Source organism: Drosophila ficusphila, unplaced genomic scaffold, assembly GCF_018152265.1.
Source record: "Drosophila ficusphila isolate 14025-0441.05 unplaced genomic scaffold, ASM1815226v1 contig_106, whole genome shotgun sequence".
NCBI lineage: Eukaryota > Metazoa > Arthropoda > Insecta > Diptera > Drosophilidae > Drosophila > Drosophila ficusphila.
In genome coordinates, this window is record NW_025063993.1 from 1,221,928 (window position 1) to 1,241,142 (window position 19,215).

The window sequence follows — 19,215 nt, forward strand, 5'->3', positions numbered from 1 at the left end:
AGCTTCTGCATTGGACATGGGCGTTGACACATGCAACAACAACAAAAATACGAAAGACGAAACTAAAAACCGGAAAGAGTAAACAACCCCCCCTCCCGACTTTGGGATACCCATTAACAATCGTGCTTTTTTGTTGGGAGCAAACGCAAACGCACGCTCTAAATTATTGATGCTTTTTTGAATCGATAGCAGACGCGCACTTATGGCCAAGGCTAATTTTACTTTTCACTCCTCTGAAGAGAGAAAAATGTCGGAAAAGATGGCGTTTCGTTTGTTCTGGCAGCAAATGAAGACATTGTCGAAAGCAATTCCCTTTCCGGCGGATGCCCTTACACCAGTACAACACAGTATATCCCTTCTCTGTGCATATCCCTTCTCTGGTATAACAATAACAACCGCAGCACAGCGAAAGCCAGAACAGGAAGCGAACGGATCCTGCTCTGTCGCCGGGTGAAGTGAAGTGCATTAATTATTGATTTAAATAATACTCGACTCGTGAGAGGCCCTGTGCTCGGGCATGCCTTCGATTTGACCGTTTTGGTGCGGTTTTAAGAAACCTTAAAGCACGGCCGAAAAGGCATTTATTGCTGGGAAAACTCGCTGTTCAACACGCACCGTTCGTTAGCCGTTAAATCGAAACAATCAGCACTAATTGGAATTTAAACAGTTCGTAAAAAAGCTCCTCTGCTCTACACAAACGCAACCAGGTGCAAACGGTGTTGACCCAAAAAGCGATTGAAGCCATTCCAAAAGCCTGAGGTGGATCAGGACAGGGGTGGCCCCAGCCATGTTGAGTGAGTTCATACTAAATAAATAGCAGCAGTTGTAAATGTAACACCTTTTGCATATGTTCTCGCTTGTTTTTGGAGTTATAAGCCCAAAAGGACCCCTTTGGTCCCGCCCCTGGCCTAAGGCATCGACCCCGCCAAAGGTGGCGAGTGGGAGAGTGGGATGTGGCACCGATAAAGTATACTTTTTGTACATAGGTGGTGGGGCATCTGCGCGTGGCATTCGTGCATCAACAGACACGCGCACACATTAAAAAACTATCAGAGTGTGTTTCATTTCACTTTCGAGCTGCCCCCGCCCTTTGATCCGTACGCTCCTCAGTTCGTCTGCCCAGGGATAACACTAATTTCACACCACTAATTACACTTTTTCAGCAAGTCCTTCCCCAGCCCCTACTCCGTCCGTAATTATGCGAAGTGAGTTTTGCTACTTAGCTCTGTTGGGAAATATCGTAATAAAAATTACACCGCCCAAGTGCTGTTTTGGCTCGCAGTTGCTCCTGCAGCTCCTACTGCAGCAGCATTTACTTTTCGTTTATAGGGACTTTCAGAAGTGGAGTAGCAGAACCCATAAAGGCAACCGTTAAATAAGTTTAGCGAGTTTGGCGGAAAACGAGGTTACCGACTCCAGAACCTCGAAATTATTAGTCGCGCGGGGCAGTAAACTACCAAGGCCTATAAGATGCGGAATCAATTTCAAATTCATAAGGGCTATGTCGGTAACTTACCGTTCTCAGTACGCCGAGTATATACGGGTCATGCGAAAGCAGCTAGAAGGCGTAACACAACTAACCACAGCAACTTTTTTGGCCAGCTCCAGCGGCAAGGTGCTCATCAGGCACAGAACGACCTTTCCGCCCCGTGCTTATCCGAAAAACAAGCACGAAAACTTCTCCATGCAACACGAAACAGTTCCGGGCTCATCTCAGTTGCACCAAAAGCCCCTAGGCCCGCTGGCAGGAGCCGTGCGGGAGAATAGAAAAAGTTGTCGGGATTTTTAAATTGAAAACAAGCAGCCCGTCCCAAGCAGCAAAGATTAAGCGCAGGGCTTAGGAGACAGGAGGAGAGCCGGCAGCCGGAAGCCGGAATGGAGGAACGCAAAAAAGATACAGTACACCGCCGTAATAATCGCTTTAATTACAATTAAAACGGGACTGTAATCATTTCGCGATGGCGCTGTTGTTTCTACTTCGAAGATGAATGGCTACCCATCCATCCAGACACTTGGGCAGACAGCAAGGGCAAGGCTCTGGACGAGCGGAAAGGTGAGCCGGGGCTGGTGAGCAGTAGGGTCGCGAAAGTAGAATGCTACTATAATGCTAATGACGTTTAATCGCTTTTCGGTTGAAGACTCCAGGGAGCTCCTCAATTTGCATAAAGTTGAACCGTTTAGTGGCCAAGCCAGTCGAACTTTCCCGACCTTGCACTCACTGAGAGCTGTGGAGCTGTGGAGCCGGGCAGACGGCCGGCCTACTAGAGCAGAACCCAATGAGAAGGGAATTAATTTGTTGGTACAATGTTAATCTTAAAGCTCGAGAACTTGTTATTTTATTTGCCGTGCTTGTTGAACATTTTGATATTAAAACTATTTCATACATCTTAATGATAGATAATACGATACGCTTCAGGGTTGTCTTTTATGGCACACAGTACAGACTTGATTTATGCAAACTATTTTAATACCTTACAGGATGTAGCCGTTGGGTCAGGAGCTGCAATGAGACAAAAACAGAATTAGTTAGACGGACAGTGTGAGTACAATTCAGAAATCCATAGAACAGCTTAGAAAGTTATTCCGGTTTATAGCCCCTTTTCCGTTGGTAAGCCCCAATAAGCAATTGCCATCAAGGGCAATAAATCAATTTTTACGACCATTTCGCCTAATTAAAAAGCCTCAGAAAATATTAGCCGTTAAAAGTTTATGGCCAGTGGCCACACTCGAATAGCTGAAGCCCCTTTGCCACACGGGCTGCAGAGTGTAGCAGGCAATTAGGCGCCGCATAAAACAAGGGTCAGGAACAAATGACACAGAATGAAAACCAAATATTATTCTGGGGACAGATGAGAGTTGAAAAGAATCGACACGGGAATTGGGAAGATTTGAGGTGGGTGCGAACAGCGAAGTTGCACTGCACCATTTTACAATTTTCAGGCAGTTGACCAAATAGCTGGATGGACGACATTAAAACGCACCTGCTTCGGCTTCTGGGCCCGTTCAATGGCTCATTCCAGCAGGCGGCAAGTGGCAGAGATACGGATGTATGGTTGTAGGTCTAATGGAGTGATGCGGAGAGCGGAGCTAACCGCTTGACACGTTGTTAACTTTGAGTCTACAACAACGTAGGATGGCAAAAAATCCTTATAGACGGACGGAGGCAGGAAGGCGGAAAGGCGGAAAGGAAGGAGCACGAAATAACAGAGCATCCTGATGCTCCACGTGTGTGTGGTCTTCGCAAAAAGAGAACCGCAGGTCTCGAGCAGAATGAGCAGGCAAAGGACTATGTGGATTTTACGCACTGCTAAGTAAGCAATTTGCAAAATGTCGAAACCAATAACATAACAAATGACACAGTGGCTTCTCCGGCAGCAGCAAAAACATCGACTTTGTGGGGTGGAAGAAAGGGTTGGCAACACTTTGGAAAGACAAAAATGCAGCTAATCAAAAATTAATCTTCGCCAGCTCAGATTATGAACATAAATAATTGAGAACAAGTTACTTAAATATTACGGTAATCTCTAATATCGAACTGAAAGCTGGCCTATACAAACGAATGAAACTCATACTCGACTGCCCAGAAGGGTGCAGCAAGGAAGTCCTGCTCGTCGAGCCTCTTAACCGCTAGATTAATCATTCTTCGGGGGCCTTTCACCTTTTTCCCCCAGGACAAGCCACTTGTCTTCCCGAACAATGCTCTACGCTCGGAGCCCCCACTGCCAAAATCCCATTAATTGGCTCGGACCGCAGAGCGCAGGGCAATAACATGTCAGAGGCATAACGGACAAACTCCGGGCTAAGAGCGCACTTTAAATATTAAAGCCGGGCATCTGGATGGCCACTTCACAGGACTGCCCATTTCTGAACCTAGGACAACGTCAACACAACCGCAAAACATCAAACTGCCGAGCAGGAGGCGGAAAGACACTCGGGCTGGACCAGACTTCGAGGTTGGGGAGGCTAAACGCAAAAGCGTATAATTTACATCACACCTCAGGGGGAAGGGTGCTCCCCCGTTGAGGCTTGGCTCAGCAACGAGGGGGGCGTGGCCAACACCTAGGGCTGGGAGCCTGAAAACGATGATCATCATCGTGACAATGGTGGTGATGAGGATGATGGGTGGGACGACGACGGCATTGACAGCAGGGACAGCGTCTGTTTATGAATATAACGTCGGCAGTGCCGGAAAACGGCTGCAGTGGAGCTGCACGCATAACTGGCGTAGGACATCTTGGAAGCCCCCACGCCGAGTTATGTGGAATCGGGGGCTAATGGTATGGGGTTCGGGTCTGGAGCAGACGTGCCGGAAATCAACTTAACACAACCGCAAAAGCGCAATCTCCTTTTGGTCGGCAACAGAGACGGCCACATCCCCAGACCCCGAATTCCTCCTGCGAGTTTGCTTTTGTGTGTTGGTATTTTTGGATAATTGGAGTGTCCATGTGGAGGTCCAATGTGAGGCTTCGGCCGCCGCACATTAAGTTGCCACTTTGGCTACAAATTGACTTAATGACGCTACGGTGCAGCTGAAATCCCTCGACGCACCTCCGTGCCCTGCGAACTTCCGCTGCGGTGCTATTTTGCTCGCTCTTCGGCATTACGCAATAGACTTCAAATGGAAGCTGTCTGGACTCCCTCCTTTTTCCGGCACTGCAGTTGCGGGGCTTTTTGGAGGTCAAGTTGGTCCCAGCGGTCCCGTAATGATGTGGTAATGTGTCTCGCTGACCCGTTGCATGCAAGTCTCCCAGCACAACGCCTTCTGGCTGGGTTGGCCAGGCGGACGCCTTGGCGCACGGCATGGAAAATAATAAATTACTATCGCTCAGTAGGAGACGTGTCAATATGCAAAGTGAATATGCGGTTGATACCCCGGGGTGGCGAGATACGGACACCACCGCTTTGAGGCTTTAGCGGTGCAGTGACTCATGGCCGTGGAACGGGTCCGGCAAAGATAACATCTCCTCAGACGTAAGTCCTCATAATCTTGGTCTGATGTACCACACCAATTTTCAAATCCAAAACACATTACCGAAATTAAATTGGGTCGTTCTTGAAGTAACTGGATTAGAGTCCAAAACCCATCAAATCGCCAGCACAACATAAACAAAAGCGAAAACAATTGGAAAACTGTAGCATGTTAAAACAATCAACCGCACACGACCGCTGACGAGAATCTCGGCCGGCCGCCCTTTTCTTTTTTGTTAGCTATTAATCAAAGCAAATAGCCCCAGGAGAGAACAAATATTTAATTATCACTCAGCCACAACGGCAACATCAACAATATCCGACAAGAGCTCTCCTGAAATTTGCATTGCCTATCGCAGAAAGGATGGCTTGTGCTCCTGGGACAGGACTGAAATATTGTTGGGCTGTAGCCTGTTTTGTTTTCTTTGCATTTCATTAGGGAAATGCATAAGCAGCGAACTGGCACAGTCCTCCCACATCGTTCTCCTTTCGCTTCCTGCCCTGGTTTTCTCAAGAGTCGGTGCCTAACTGAGGCACAGTGAGCTGCCGTGTGCTGTCAACATGTTTTGTGGTGATTTGTGGGCCACATGGCCAGTGTTAGAGCGAAAGGTTTTAACAACTAAGAACCAAAGTATGTATTACCGTTCAACATTTTGATTGAGCAGAGCGACAAATCGTTCTGACAAATAATTAAATTAGTCAATTTTCGGTAGCTCTTTTCACTTCACTCTACAATGGGTGTAATTAATTTGAGAACCCAAAATAAGTAATTGAAGAAATAGTTGGTGTTTTGCTGGCGGTTCGTTTACAGCTACTGCCTCCAACTATTGTTTCCTCCTGAGAAATTCAGAGATAAGTATCAATGCGAATGGCCCTCCACTAAATACACGCTCACAAGAAGTACTCATGAACTTAAGGCAGTGGTCTGCTTTACAGACTTCAAAAAATCGATTTTTTTTTGTCTTAAATCTATTCCAAAACTATCCAAGAATATGTGTTCAAAATTTTAGAGGCCAATTTTACATATTTTCGAAGCTAGATCAGTTTTAGTGGCCGAGCGTCGAGCAGGTTCGTATGCTCGGGCAGACTTTACAGCCCGTTTTCTCGAGTTTTTATTTTCACAAGTTTTGGAAAACGGTGCCGGTGATTTTTTTTTCAAACTTAGAAAAAATTTGGAATTTTGTCATTTCTTCGGAATTTTTTTAGTTCATATAGAAAAGGAACTTATAAAACGTAAAAAAAAATTTGGTTCCACTGTTTCAGATGCATCGCACGAACTCCATCACCGGCACCGATTAACAAGTGCACACTCCAGGCGCCCCAGAAAAATCGTTACAACTTCCGCTAATTTCAATTATTTGCAATAATAAAAATTGTTTTTTAAAGTTTAAATATAATATTATATCGTCTCAAAATTTCGTTTACCGCAATCATTTCCTTCCCTTTAAAAAAAATTGTTGAAAAAACGCTATTTTTCAGCTCCTAAAGCAGACCACTGCCTTAATTAAAGTTTATTTCCCCCTGCAGTCATCAAATACGTCAAACAATATACATAAAGGCTAATCAACATCCAAGCAATGACGATTTTTCATTATTAGTCTATATTTTCGACGATTGCTCATAAGACAGCTATATGATACAGTCGTCCGATTTATATGAAATTTAATCTGAAATTCAAGAGTCATTAAAAAAACACTATATTCCAAAAATTATGCTTTTCTGATGAAGAACAACCACGTCATCGTTTGTTTTCCATTAATTCTATATAAATTTTTCGATTTTTCCTATGGCAGCTATATGATAAGTTGTTTTTATGAAATTTGTTTTCAATTAATAACGACAACCCTTGAGTTAAACAATCGATATTCTAAAAATATTGCTCGTGGGATAAAAAATAACGACGTTATCAATTTATTTCCATTAATTCTATATATGTTTTATACACCTGCAGAGCAAAAGGGTATTTTAATTTCAGTCAGAAGTTTGCAACGCAGTGAAGGAGACACCTCAGACCCCATAAAGTATATATATTCTTGATCAGCATCACGATCAGAATCCAAATCCGTCTGTACGTCTGTCCGTCTGTCCGTCTGTCTGTCTGTCCGTCTGTCCGTCTCTTTCTCAGTTCTCAGATTTTCAGTTTTTAAGCTATCTTGCTGAAACTATACAAAAAGTTGTGTAGTTATTGCACGCTGTGCCTTGAATTATGAAAAAAAATTCATAAAATTTGGACAACTATATCATATATAATAGTTGCCATGGGAAAGATCGAGAAATCTATATATGTACATAACAAGTACATAAAGACTAAACTACATCGACAACTTTTCTATTTTTATAATGTTCTATATTTTCGACGATATAAGATCTATATGATATATGGAGTCGTCCGAATTTTATGAAATTTGATTCGCAGTTCAAGAGTCCGTAGAAATCTCGATATTCCAAAAATCATGCATGTCTGATGAAAAAAATTGATGTTATAATCTTATTTTCGTTAATTCTATATATATTTTACGATCTTTTTTTTAAGGAAGCTATATGATGTTGTTGTCCGATTTTCATGAAATTTAATTTAAAATTCAAAAGTTGTTAGAGAACTCTTTATTCCAAATAAATAAATGTATAAACTTTAGGATCGTTTCTATGGCAGATATATATAAAGATGTCCGATTTTAAGAATTTTTTTCTTGATTAAAAAAATATTTAGATTCTAAAAATCAAGCTGTGATGAAAAACAACAACGCAATAATTTTTATAATTTATAATTTATAAGTTTTAAATATAATATATAATCTTTTTTTATTACTTATATATTTTTTTTTATCTTTCCTATGGCAGCTATAGTAATCCGATTTGGATAAAATTTAGTTCGAAATTCAATAGTAGTTATTTATTCGATCTCTCCTACAGAAGCTATCCGATATAGTCGCTGACTTACACTGACAGGTTATATTTATTTAATTAGTTAGTTTTCAATTAATGTTTAATGTACAACACCGTCGAGATGGTAGGTAGGAGCACACATATTTACGTTGAGTACCAGCATTTTCAACTTAATTACCAGCTTTTGACTTTTCATTAACTCAGAACAAGTTTTTTTGCACTCGAAACTTTGCAGCCAACGTCATAAAGTGAGACCTGCGCGGCGTTGTCCCTGATTGTCAAAGAGTTGTCAAAAAGGCAAATTTCAACCTAATGATGATAATATTTCGAGAAAAACTTAAACAACAGCGGATAAAGTTTCCGGCAAATCCAAGAGGCAATCAAAATTATTAATTTAAGCTAGTGCGCTGCCGCTTGGCTGGGCAAATGCGAAAGGTAAACCTGCGATAAAATCCCTGCGATTATTTTGGCTTCGTCCTTTGTGCAATCTGGCGCCAGCTGGCGACGATTTTATGCCTGATTGATATGCAAGATAGTCCTGGAGCTTCTATCGCGGTGGAGGGGTGGGTGTGGGTGTGGCGCTAGAATCACTGGTTAGGAGAGACTCCGGCCGGACAATAACTAGCTGGAGAATGTGCCATTCCTACGGCCACTGCGGAGTTTTATGATTGCAGTCAGCGCACGTCGAAGCAGGGACGCAGCGCAGCAGCAGTTCCTGTCTTTTGACATGTCCTGCGGCCATTAATAGCAAGGAAAGTCAAGGCATCCAAGACGGGTCGTGTGTGACTTGACGTTTCCGCTCCGTCCTTTCGCTACCTCGCAAATTAACCGCCCCTCCGACACCGGTGCCTCCTGCTGGCTGCAAATTTCCAATCGCAGACGAAAGCAGTTCGCAGTTATCAGCCACCAGGCAACAGCGGAAGCCAGGACGAGGCGCCTCCTGCACTGGTGCTCATTAAAAATGCAGCCCTGCCAGGAGACTAGGGCAAGGCGCAGACTGTTCCCAGCCCTCCCACTTCCGCCCTTCTATCAATGTCTCTGCTTATTGCATAAAATGCCATATTAATGGCTGTCAATATTGATACTGCTCATAGTTATAGCCATCGACATGTGCTCTGGCCCAAGCACCGACATCGGCCCAGCATCCTTCTGGCCATCATTGTTGCGCACAGAGCAGTTGCCTTTCCCAGGGCCGCCGGGTATTCCGGATTGGGCCAGAGCTCCGTCTGACGGACGGAGGAAGTTGCCGGCCAATAAATTATGTATTTCCTTGATGGGCCGAGGAGGACAATAAGTGGCAGCTGAATACATGCATGGGCTTGCGGCCCTTTGTGGGGTATCGGCCATTCGATCACCATTATGCACTTCCTGGACGCCGCAGCTTCTATTGCCAGATGCCGGATTGCTTCGGTGCTTGTGCATATGCTTGGGATGACTGCAACTGGCAACTGCAGTTTCAGTGGCAACTGCTAATGTTATTGTTATTGGCTCTGTGGCTTGGGCCCCAGGCCAGCTCGTTTTTGTTGCCTTTTCAATTTGGGCGTGGCAGTACACATGATTCACAGATATAATTATGTTGATTGGCATATGCATTTCATTAGATGATGGAAAGGTTTCGAACGGATGGGATTTTGAAACAAAGCTAGGTAGTAAATGTTGTTGAAGGTCTTGCAAAATTTGTTTCGGTTTCGGGTTTCGAAATTTGTCAATTGCAGTTTGCTTCTCCGTGATAATAAATTTGTTTTACCACCTAATTGGAAACGTGTCTCCCTAAGCCAATTCCGGACAGTGCTCAAACTTCAGTGTTTGTCCTTTGCTAGTCCCAAAATATTAGTACAACATAATCACTGTATACCCGAAATTTCACACTCTGACGCAATCGTGGCAACTGCAGGGCCAAAGTGTTAAAGTCAATAGGAAAACAAAGGCAAATCTCCTGAACAAAACCAACAAAAGTTACTCTTGATATTTTGAAATATGGTAAAGCTGTAGAAGGATGGCTGCATATTAATCAAATAAATGCATTTTGATTATACAAACAGCGCCAAACTGTGGGTATCTGTGATGTGGGGAAAGTGGGCGTGGCCATTCCCCATCCCACATCGCATTCCGCTTCCCGCAAACACATACACTTACTGATACCCCCACTTCAGTCTGGTGGCACAGCCCTCCGAAAAACTGATTTCGAAAGTTACGATCCTAAGCCGCCGTTCACACCCCTGCCACCCGAAATGGCTGGCAAAATCCATTAAACTTTTACGACTATTGTAAACATTAACTTGCATATGCATTTTATGTGTAAAGAGGAACGCGCGCCACAGGGTATGCAATACTTTTTAGCGCCGCCATTTAAAACTTGCCACATTGACTAGGAGACTCCGCACAGTTCTGAGCTCTGAGCCATGGGCCGCAGGATTTGAGGAGATTGGTGGAGGCCGGCGAACGGAACTCGTACTATATATCAGCATCCTCAGACATTGTAACCAACAGAGATTTGATTTTTGAGCGGAAACTCGAGGGGGCCGAGAACAGTGTAGAAGGGGCCTGGGAAATCTGGCAGGCTGGCACTTTGGAAGTCGGTCTGGGAGCCGACAAGGATCCATTTAAGAGTCGCGTCGTGGTATCTAGGCGAGGAAATGTTATGCTTATTTACTGTGACTTCCGAGAGCCGAGATAACAGTGCGTGGAATGGCCACGATGGGATGCAATATATATTGTGACTAGGGATACCAATTTTCCTAAATTTATTGATCCCTTAAAAATACTTCAATGATGAGGCCACTTGCTGTGTAGCTATAGCTTGCTGATGGCGATTCTGCTACTGTGGCCCGTTTAATGCTCGTTTCGGATCAAAAGTATCTTTGTAGCCCATCGTGACATCAGCTGCATCCATAAAACGATAATTTATGGCAAATTTATAATGTTGTAAGTGCCAACAAACTTGCTGTAACTATCCATAAAAGGTCGGACGAGCCACCCACTGTGCCAGCGAACTAGCCAGGCAACCCCCAACCACCCATAACCCCTTCGCTCGTAAAGAGACTTGGCCAAGCCATAGATAAGAGTGGGAAAACGGGCTTTGAATGCAGACCGGGTGCTCGCGGGTACCGGCGTGGGGCGTGGGGATAGGGGTTATGTAGCCGCAACGCCATCCAAAGGGCACACACCAAAGGCGTCACACCATAAATACTACAAAATCGTAAATACACACGCCCCATGACTGCGACGCTTTGAAGTGCCGAGTGCGAAACCATTCGCACAGTTGCAGCTACTAGATACAGATTCAGATGCGAATACAGATTCAGATGCAGATACAGTTAGGGGAGCAAGCGGGCATCCTGCATAATGCCTGTCCGTCCAGCTACCCTCTCCTAACATTCCGCCCAAGGAACGGACAGATTCAACCCATGTAGTGGTCAGCCTACGAGGTTTGCCGTTTATTCAGAGCGAAAATTAAGGGAACTCAGTGCTCGTTGGTTGATCGCATATTCCGTTTAGCATTTAATCCGCCAGATATCGCACTCCAGGGTGTTTGGCAGTCGCATATTGCATTAGGCCCCTAATTTTTTCCGACCGCCGAAACTCGTCAACAGGCCAGTGTGGTAAAGTCCAAAACCAAAACCGAGTTCAAGTTGGAAAGCAAAGCTGAGAGCTGTACTCGTATGCGAAATAGCTTGGCCGCTTTTTGTTCTAATTTTGATTTTTGGCTCATTGTGCGTAGTCAGTTCGACTCCGGACCTCTGGGGCATTCGGCATGGCATGGTGAAGGGGCGGACTTGGCTTCTGTCATGTTGCATGGTCCTAGGCATTTTATTTATGCGTGAAATGCTCTGAAATCTCCAAACTCGCATCGTTCTATTCCATTCTGCTGGTAGACTGTGTGTCTGCGATTCTGTGCAAGTGTCTGGGGCCCACTTCAGCGCCCGGAAATTAAAACTTTTTTATGGTCCTGGTATTTTGTGTGTAAATAAAACTCGAAATTTATATATACATTCGTAGTTAAATAAATTGGTCAGTGCAACAAATTTGTGCAGCAGGCCAAGTAGTTCAAGAATTTTGCCGTGAGCACCAACTATACGAAAATTCAAAATCATGGAGTTGATGACACAACATCTCAATTAAAGAATTAAAAAACATAGGAAATTTAAAACTTAACACCTTACAAATTGGAAAAATATCAAAAAACACGGCTTTAAAGTCGTTTTTATAACCTTGTAAAGGTTATAATTTCAGTCAGAAGTTTGCAAGGCAGCAAAATTATCATCTGGATCGATCTAGATATGTACGTCTGTCAGTTCCCATGTAAAATAGTCCCTTAGTTTTAAAGCTATCCTGCAGAAACTTTTCCAAAAGTTGCGTAGTTATTGTATATTCTTGATCAGCATCACGATCTGAATCGAAATCCGTCTGTCCGTCTGTCCTCCTGTCTATTTCTACGCAAACTAGTATTTCAGTTTAAAAGCTATCTTGCCGAAACTTTCCCAAAAATTCTACGCAAACTAATCTCTCAGTTTTAAAGCTATCTTGCTGAAACTTTCCCAAAAGTTGTGTAGTTATTGCACGCAGTATATAAGTCGGACCGTGCCGGATCAGACGACTATATCGGATAGCTCCCATACGAGAGAATGAAATAAAAAATTCTCACGCTGTTGTTTTTGAGCAGAACGACTTGATTTCTTCCAGATGGCTTCTAGCTTCTTTTCTTGTTGATATTAGAATTTTTGTGCTTTAAAGTTGATAACGTTACTACTCTTTATCCTTTAACTATAGTCAATAACATAATTCAAATAATATATTAATTTAACTAAACATGAAAAAATTTAATAGCTACCTGTTGTTTTTTAATGCTAACCGACTCGAAATACTATATTTTTTTTTGACAACAAGTGTTACATATTAAAATTTAAGAACGACTTTAACCACAAGTCAAAACATGAAGGCGATTCGGAAATAAACTTTAAAGTGCAAAGAGTTTTGTATTATTGTAGAGATATAATTTTGTTTCCATTCCTTTTTTTTATATATATTTTTCGATTTAAATTAAATTTAAAATTTAATCCGAAATTCAATAGTAGTTAGAAAACAACGGCGTGAGATTAATCTATAATATCTAATGAAATCTATAGCTGCCATAGGAAAGATCGAAAAATCTATATAGAACTACCGGAAATAAAATGATAACATCGATGTTTTTTATCAGACAATCATGATTTTTGGAATCTAGACTTTTTTAGCGACTCTCGAATTTTGAATTAAATTCAATAAAAATCAGGCGACTATATCATAAAGCTGTCATATAAAAGTCGTCGAAAATATGAAAAAGAAATAGAAAAATCATCAATGACTTTCACCGATTGTTCTTAAGACGACGGTTTTATAATTTTGTTTCGTTAATTTTATAAATGTCAATGAAGTCAAATTCAAATGAAATTTTATCGTGATTTTAAAAAACATGCTTGTGTGATAATGAACAACGAGTCTATGATCTTATTTTTGACGGGGATGCTGACTAAGAGTTCATATTTTGTATGGGCTTTGAGGTGTCTCTTCCTCCTTTACTGCGTTGCACACTTCTGACTGAAAGTATAATTCCCTCTGCAAGGGTATTGAAAGTGAATTTATTTTCAAAATGTACAACAATTTGTTTCCCAAAGTTCAATTTAAGATCTCTTGCGTGCTGAAGGTGCGATTGTCACAAATTTTGATTTGATAATATTTATACTCTTGCAGAGCAAAGGCTATTATAATTTTGGCCAGAAGTTTGCAACGCAGTGAAGGACACACCTCAGACCCCATAAAGTATATATATTCGATCTAAATCGAAATACGTCTTTAGGTACGTCTGTACGTCTGTCCGTCTGTCCTCCTGTCGGTTTCTATGTAAACTAGTCTCTCAGTTTTTAAGCTATCTTGCTAAAACTTTCCCAAAAGGTGTGTAGTTATTGCACGTAGTATATAAGTCGGAATGGGCCGGATCGGGCGACTATATAGGATACCTCCCATACAATAGATTGAAATACAAAATTATAACGCCGTTGTTTTTGATCAGATCGACTTGATTTCCTCCACATGGCCTTTTTTAAATTAAATTAAATTAAATTAAATTTTATCGAAATCGGATAACTCTATCATATAGCTGCCATAGGAAAGATCGAAATTTATATATATAAATAATGAAAAATAAAATTATAACGTCGTTGTTTTTTATTCCACAAGCATGATTTTTACAACAAAGACTTTTTTAACTACCCTTGAACCGAGAAAAACATTTCATAAAAATCGCAGAACTATATCATATAGCGGCCTTAGAAAAGATCGAAAAATTTATATAGAAATACGGGAAATCAAACATAACATCGTTGTTTTTCATCAGACAAGCATAATTTTTGGAATATAGAGTTTTCTAACTGCTCTTGAATTGCATATTAAATTAAAATCGGACAACTATATCATATAGCTGCCATACGAACAATACTCGAAAATATGAAAAATTAAAAGAAAAATCGACATAGTTTCAATGTTGTTTAGCCCTTACTTATTTTGATCGACATATTTGATGACTGGGTATATAAGCTTCGGGTTGCCGAAGCTAGCTTCCTTTCTTGTTTTCTTTACACTTGAATTAGTCTCGCTTTAATATTTTTGTTTAATAAAGTTTTGGTATTATGAAGCTCTCACCTACTCCGATACAGATTTCATCATTCCGGAGGCGGCTTGAATTCCACTATCCTTACTTTTCGGCGATCAGCAGAAGCATTTTGTTCATCAGCTCGTTAGCTACAGTCTCATGCAAAGTGTTTAGTCGGGCAGCCAGGAACTCGCCGAACTTCATATAGAGCAGTTCCCTGGAGGTGGGCAGATGGCGCGCCTGGGAGTGAGATCGACCCCTTCCGCAGCCCCCGCCATCTCCAGTGTAGCTACTTTCGGAGAGTCTGCCGTCGGCGCCAAGCATGTCCGATGGACCGACAATTGGCGAGCAGTGTCCGGTCACATCGTCATCTTCGTCAAAGTCGTCGAGATCCTCCTCAAGGTCCCCAGCGTCTGCGTCGATAAGCTCGTTGTTGGCGTTGATGATCAAATGGGGCGGCGTCGTAGCGTACGCCAATGGATTCTTGGGCGTGGGTAGCTGCAGCCGTGCCTTGAGTTGCTGCTTAGTCTGCGGGCGAATGGTGGCCAGCTTCTTCCGCGTTGCCTCTGCTCCGTTTCCGGACGCCCCCTCGTCACCACCCACTTCGGGGGAGCCCGGCTCGTCCTTAATGTAAATAGAGGGCGAGGAGCTGCAGGAACGCGAACTGGACAACACCTGGGCGGGCGAGGTGTGGGGCAGAGGCGTAGCCAGAGGCTGCTTTTGTAGCGAGGTCAGCGTAACGTCTGGTTGCAGCTGGAGGGCTTGAAGATGCTGTGCCTGCTGCTGCAGGGCAGCGGGCAACTGGCTAAGACTCAGACTTAGACTAGGGATGACCGCCGGCAGACTGTTCCCTGGCACGGGCTGCTGCTGATTATTCGGGTTGTTGGGGTCGCTGGGGGCAAAGTACTGGTACTCGTCAAGGGCGGCGCTGCTGCTGTTGTTATTGCTACTGTTCCGGCTAACGTTGTTGGCACTGCTGTTGTTGACGCTGCCCGTAGGCACAGAAGCGGGATCTAGAGAGGCGAGTTTAATGCGCTCGCGGGATCTGAAAAGGGCAGTAGAGAGGTAACAATTTGGTAAACACTTGCACCTGTGAGCAGAGACAAAGAGCAGGGCAAAATCGATTCGAAAAAAAGAAATTAAAATAGCAATACGTCATTACTTTTTTAAGAAAACGTTGACGCAAATCTAAAAACTTAAAAAGGATCAGTCTTTAAAATTTAACCCTGCACAAAGAATCCTATGCTTGCTGGTTTACAGATTCGGTTGAGCATTAACTATTAATCAAAGCGTTATTAGATATTTAATAGATAAAAAAAGACATGTATGTATATTTTGGCTGCCTTGTGTCTCTGAACTGGCTAGAAGCCCTCCTTACTTGCGTTCCCGAATGACTTCCTTTAGAAAGGCCATAGCGTCATAGTACTCCCATTTCGACTTGAAGCGCGTGGTGCCCAGCATCTTCTCGTGGTTCAGCTCGCGACGAAAGATCTCGCGGAGTGAAGTGAAAGTGCGCTGCACCCGCTCCCCGTTGACGTTGAAAAGCCGGCCCAGCTCGTTCCACTTGATGGCCTTGCGCTTGTCGGAACGCTTGTAGTGGGGCAGGCGGCAGTCCCAGAGGATGGGATTGAGTCGCACAAGCTCGATGAGTCGGCGCTTCTCGATGTTGTGGCGGGAGAATGCCATGTTCCTTCGCTCTTTCAGGCACTGTTAGCCAAACTGCAACTACCAAAGAGGCCACTGCGCATGTCCCGTGTGGCGTGTGGCTGGATGCTGCGCTGCGAGGTGAGCAAGGAAGTGAAGTGAGAAAATCGTTAATATTAGCTTACGCTGACGGTCGCAATGGTCGTTGCATACTTTTCGGCGTTTTCTTGGGTGGGCATTCGAGGGGTTCGGAGGTGTTGGATTACGCACCCACGCACCTTGAGTGCAATGACCCCCGCAAGTAGGGGTGGTCTTTGCTTTTCGAAATGCTTATATGCTGAAAATTGTGCAATACAGTTTTGGGAGAATAAGCCTGATGGATGGCTGACTAGATGGGTAAATAGCAGAGAACGAATCAGATATGTAACTGATTTAATACTGACAGTTGGCAGGGAAAATGTGCTTATGCCTCTCCACCAATTAAATATTCAGTGTATACAAGTGCAAATTCGAATAAGTGACTGTTAGCTAAACAATAATCGAGTAAACAATAATAAACAATGGTGTTCTGGGTAGCCGCGTGAATCTGACTCGGCGAGAAAGCATTTACTTATGGGCTGATCGAGCGATTTCGGCATCTATAATAGATCTATGGGGAGCTGCTGAGGAAGGATTCTATTTGTAGGGGATTGCCAGGACCTCTCGCTTTCTCTAGTTCACAATGCAACCCGTTTTTCTAAAAGTTTAGCCAGTTGTTCGTTGACTCAACTTAGAAAAAGGCTGGCAGTGCAGACACTTACTAATGGGAGCACAAACAGCTAAAAATACTGACACGGAATGCGTGAGATACCAAAGTTAAGATGTTCACTTGTATTTGCACCAAATTCTTAAGTTTTTCATCGTATATTTTCCTGTTTATGTTCGATTTCACACAAAGCCGTTTGACGCCTGGCATGGAACTAAAAACCACATTTGCTCACTGTTTTGTTTACTGCTGCTGATTCCACTGTTGCTCCGGCTGCTCTTTATTAACAATATGAGCAGCAAAGTCGGGGAATTTATTTCAATTTATTTCAATTAACAACAAACGCGGCCGTCGTTCCGGCTGTTGTTGTTCTGCCGTGCTTCGTAGTTGCTGCCACTTATTGGGGATGCTGTTGTTGTGTTGTGAGAAGCTCGAGGGCCTTGCCACAACTATTGGCTGCCACAGATACAGATATTCAGCATCGCACCACACAGTCGCACTCCCTGCCAATGTGTGTATACACACACGGTTTAAGCGGGTGAACGGAGAGGGGCAGCTACTCGACAGCAACAACACACCGAATAGCGAAATCGCACAAAAACTTTAGCTACAGAGGCTACAACTTGCAATTAGTGGCACTGTTCACATTTTGGTACTTCCACTTGCCACTTTCCACTTGTCACCTCCCACTTGGCCGTTCGTTGGCAGCTTCCTTGCGGAGAGTGCGCCGCTGCTCTCCTCGGCGATTTCCACAAACGAACTTAATTTTCTTGCGAATTGGCGGCGCAGCAGCCGCCGCACAAAGAGAGCCTCCCGTGAGAGCGTAGTGAGAGCGAGAGCTCTAGCTTTTCCGCCGCGCCATAAGAGCGAGAGCGCGGGAGAGAGTCGCTGAGGCCGAGGATGCTTTTGTTGTTCTGACTGATGTAAACAATCGGGTATAGCCGAGGACTCTGCTGCCAACTACACTATGCAACATTTACAACTCGACAAAATGTAATGCATTGCAGATTTTTAGCTTCAACTTTAAACGAGGTTTTAAATATCTCAGTCATCAAAATAACGACTGAAAAACAGTTAACTTCTTTCTTTTGGTTTTTTTTAATCATTGGTAGCATATGTATGTATGCTTATTAGATTGCTTAATAGACTTAAAACAAATAAGTTATCTATTATAGGTTGTTTAATAGACTTTAAACATATAAACTATGTATCTATTATAGGTTGTTTAAAAGACTTAGAAAAACATAAATTATCATATAAACATTTCATATTTAAATGAGCTCGGCTTTGTGTCAAACTGCGAATTCAATTCACTTAAGCTCGTCATAAAAAATTTTCGAATGAAAAACCAAATTTTATTTTCTTAAAAGAAATCTTACTTTTTTCTACCATAATTAATAATTGTCTTCTTATATTTTTTTATTTGCACGTCGGAATAAAAAGTTCATGCTTGGAACAATGAAGCTACCATTATACTATTGTTTCGGTGCTTACACAGCACGTGTATAAAACAGTGTATGTAAATTTTTGACAGACAAATTCCCTTATTACTTTTTGATTTTATTCTAAAAGCTTTGAACATGTTTTTTTTTTGTAAAAAGTATTTTTTATAACCTAAGTTTTTTTTACCCAAAGCATTAAAAAAATTATCGTTTAAGAGGGGCTATCATTATGAAAGTGATAACTGCTTCTGCCCGTAAACCTCAAAGACTGTCAAATCTGAGTCTTAAAATATTTACATAGGTAAAGGCGAAAAATAAGGTATAGATATTTTTTGGAAGATAAACCTGGGATTTATGTATGTGTTTTGTGTTTTGCCAAAGAGAAGTGCAAAAGACAAGAACACTTGAAATGTCCGATTTTGTTAGACAGTGTTAGACAAGGGAGAGCACTTATCACGGCTCTGGTGCCGTTTGTGGCAGTGGCGCGTTATCACCGTTCTGTGGCGAGTGAGTAAACCGAAGAGTGATAACATTAAAGGGTCTGTCAGAGGGATTCGCTAACCATAAGCGGGACAAACAAAGAACTGCTAAGTATGTATGTATGTATGTATAGTAGAGAATTGGCAGCACCCGCGTGAATTCGATGCCAAGCAACAATTTTACGCGAAGATGAAGCAACAGCTTAGCGTGGAGAACGCCTCAGAGAGTAAGGGTTGGATTTTGGTAGCAATCTGCGGGGGAGGTGCCGTCTTGTTGTGAAGGGGGGTTTTACTCTCTCACTACCGTTAACAATGGTAGTCACGCTCTCTCCGCTCTCTTTTTGGCATTTATCATCCCACTTTGCTGCTCTGCTGATGCGGACATTTAACAATGCGAACAAACACAAGCGTTACACATACATA

The 19,215-nt window shown here is 42.8% G+C and overlaps 1 protein-coding gene across 5 annotated transcripts; it reads right to left on the reverse strand.

The window, feature by feature from the left end:
• Nucleotides 1-2,299: 2,299 nt before the first annotated feature.
• LOC108088804 lies at nt 2,300-17,634 on the reverse strand. Of its 5 annotated transcripts, none has more exons than XR_001771245.1 (4): nt 17,107-17,634; nt 15,861-16,255; nt 14,533-15,527; nt 2,300-2,500 (listed from the first exon to the last, which is right to left on the reverse strand). XR_001771245.1 is itself a non-coding variant. In XM_017186775.1 (4 exons), the coding sequence occupies exons 2-3, from the start codon at nt 16,166-16,168 to the stop codon at nt 14,585-14,587; spliced, it is 1,251 nt and encodes a 416-aa protein (XP_017042264.1). In that variant the 5' UTR covers nt 16,169-16,260; nt 17,107-17,634; the 3' UTR covers nt 2,300-2,500; nt 14,537-14,584. The 5 variants fall into 5 exon arrangements, 1 of the variants encoding a protein (XP_017042264.1); XR_001771244.1 differs by having other exon boundaries at nt 15,861-16,260; XR_001771247.2 differs by lacking the exon at nt 17,107-17,634 and adding an exon at nt 16,927-17,096 and having other exon boundaries at nt 15,861-16,260.
• Nucleotides 17,635-19,215: the final 1,581 nt, after the last annotated feature.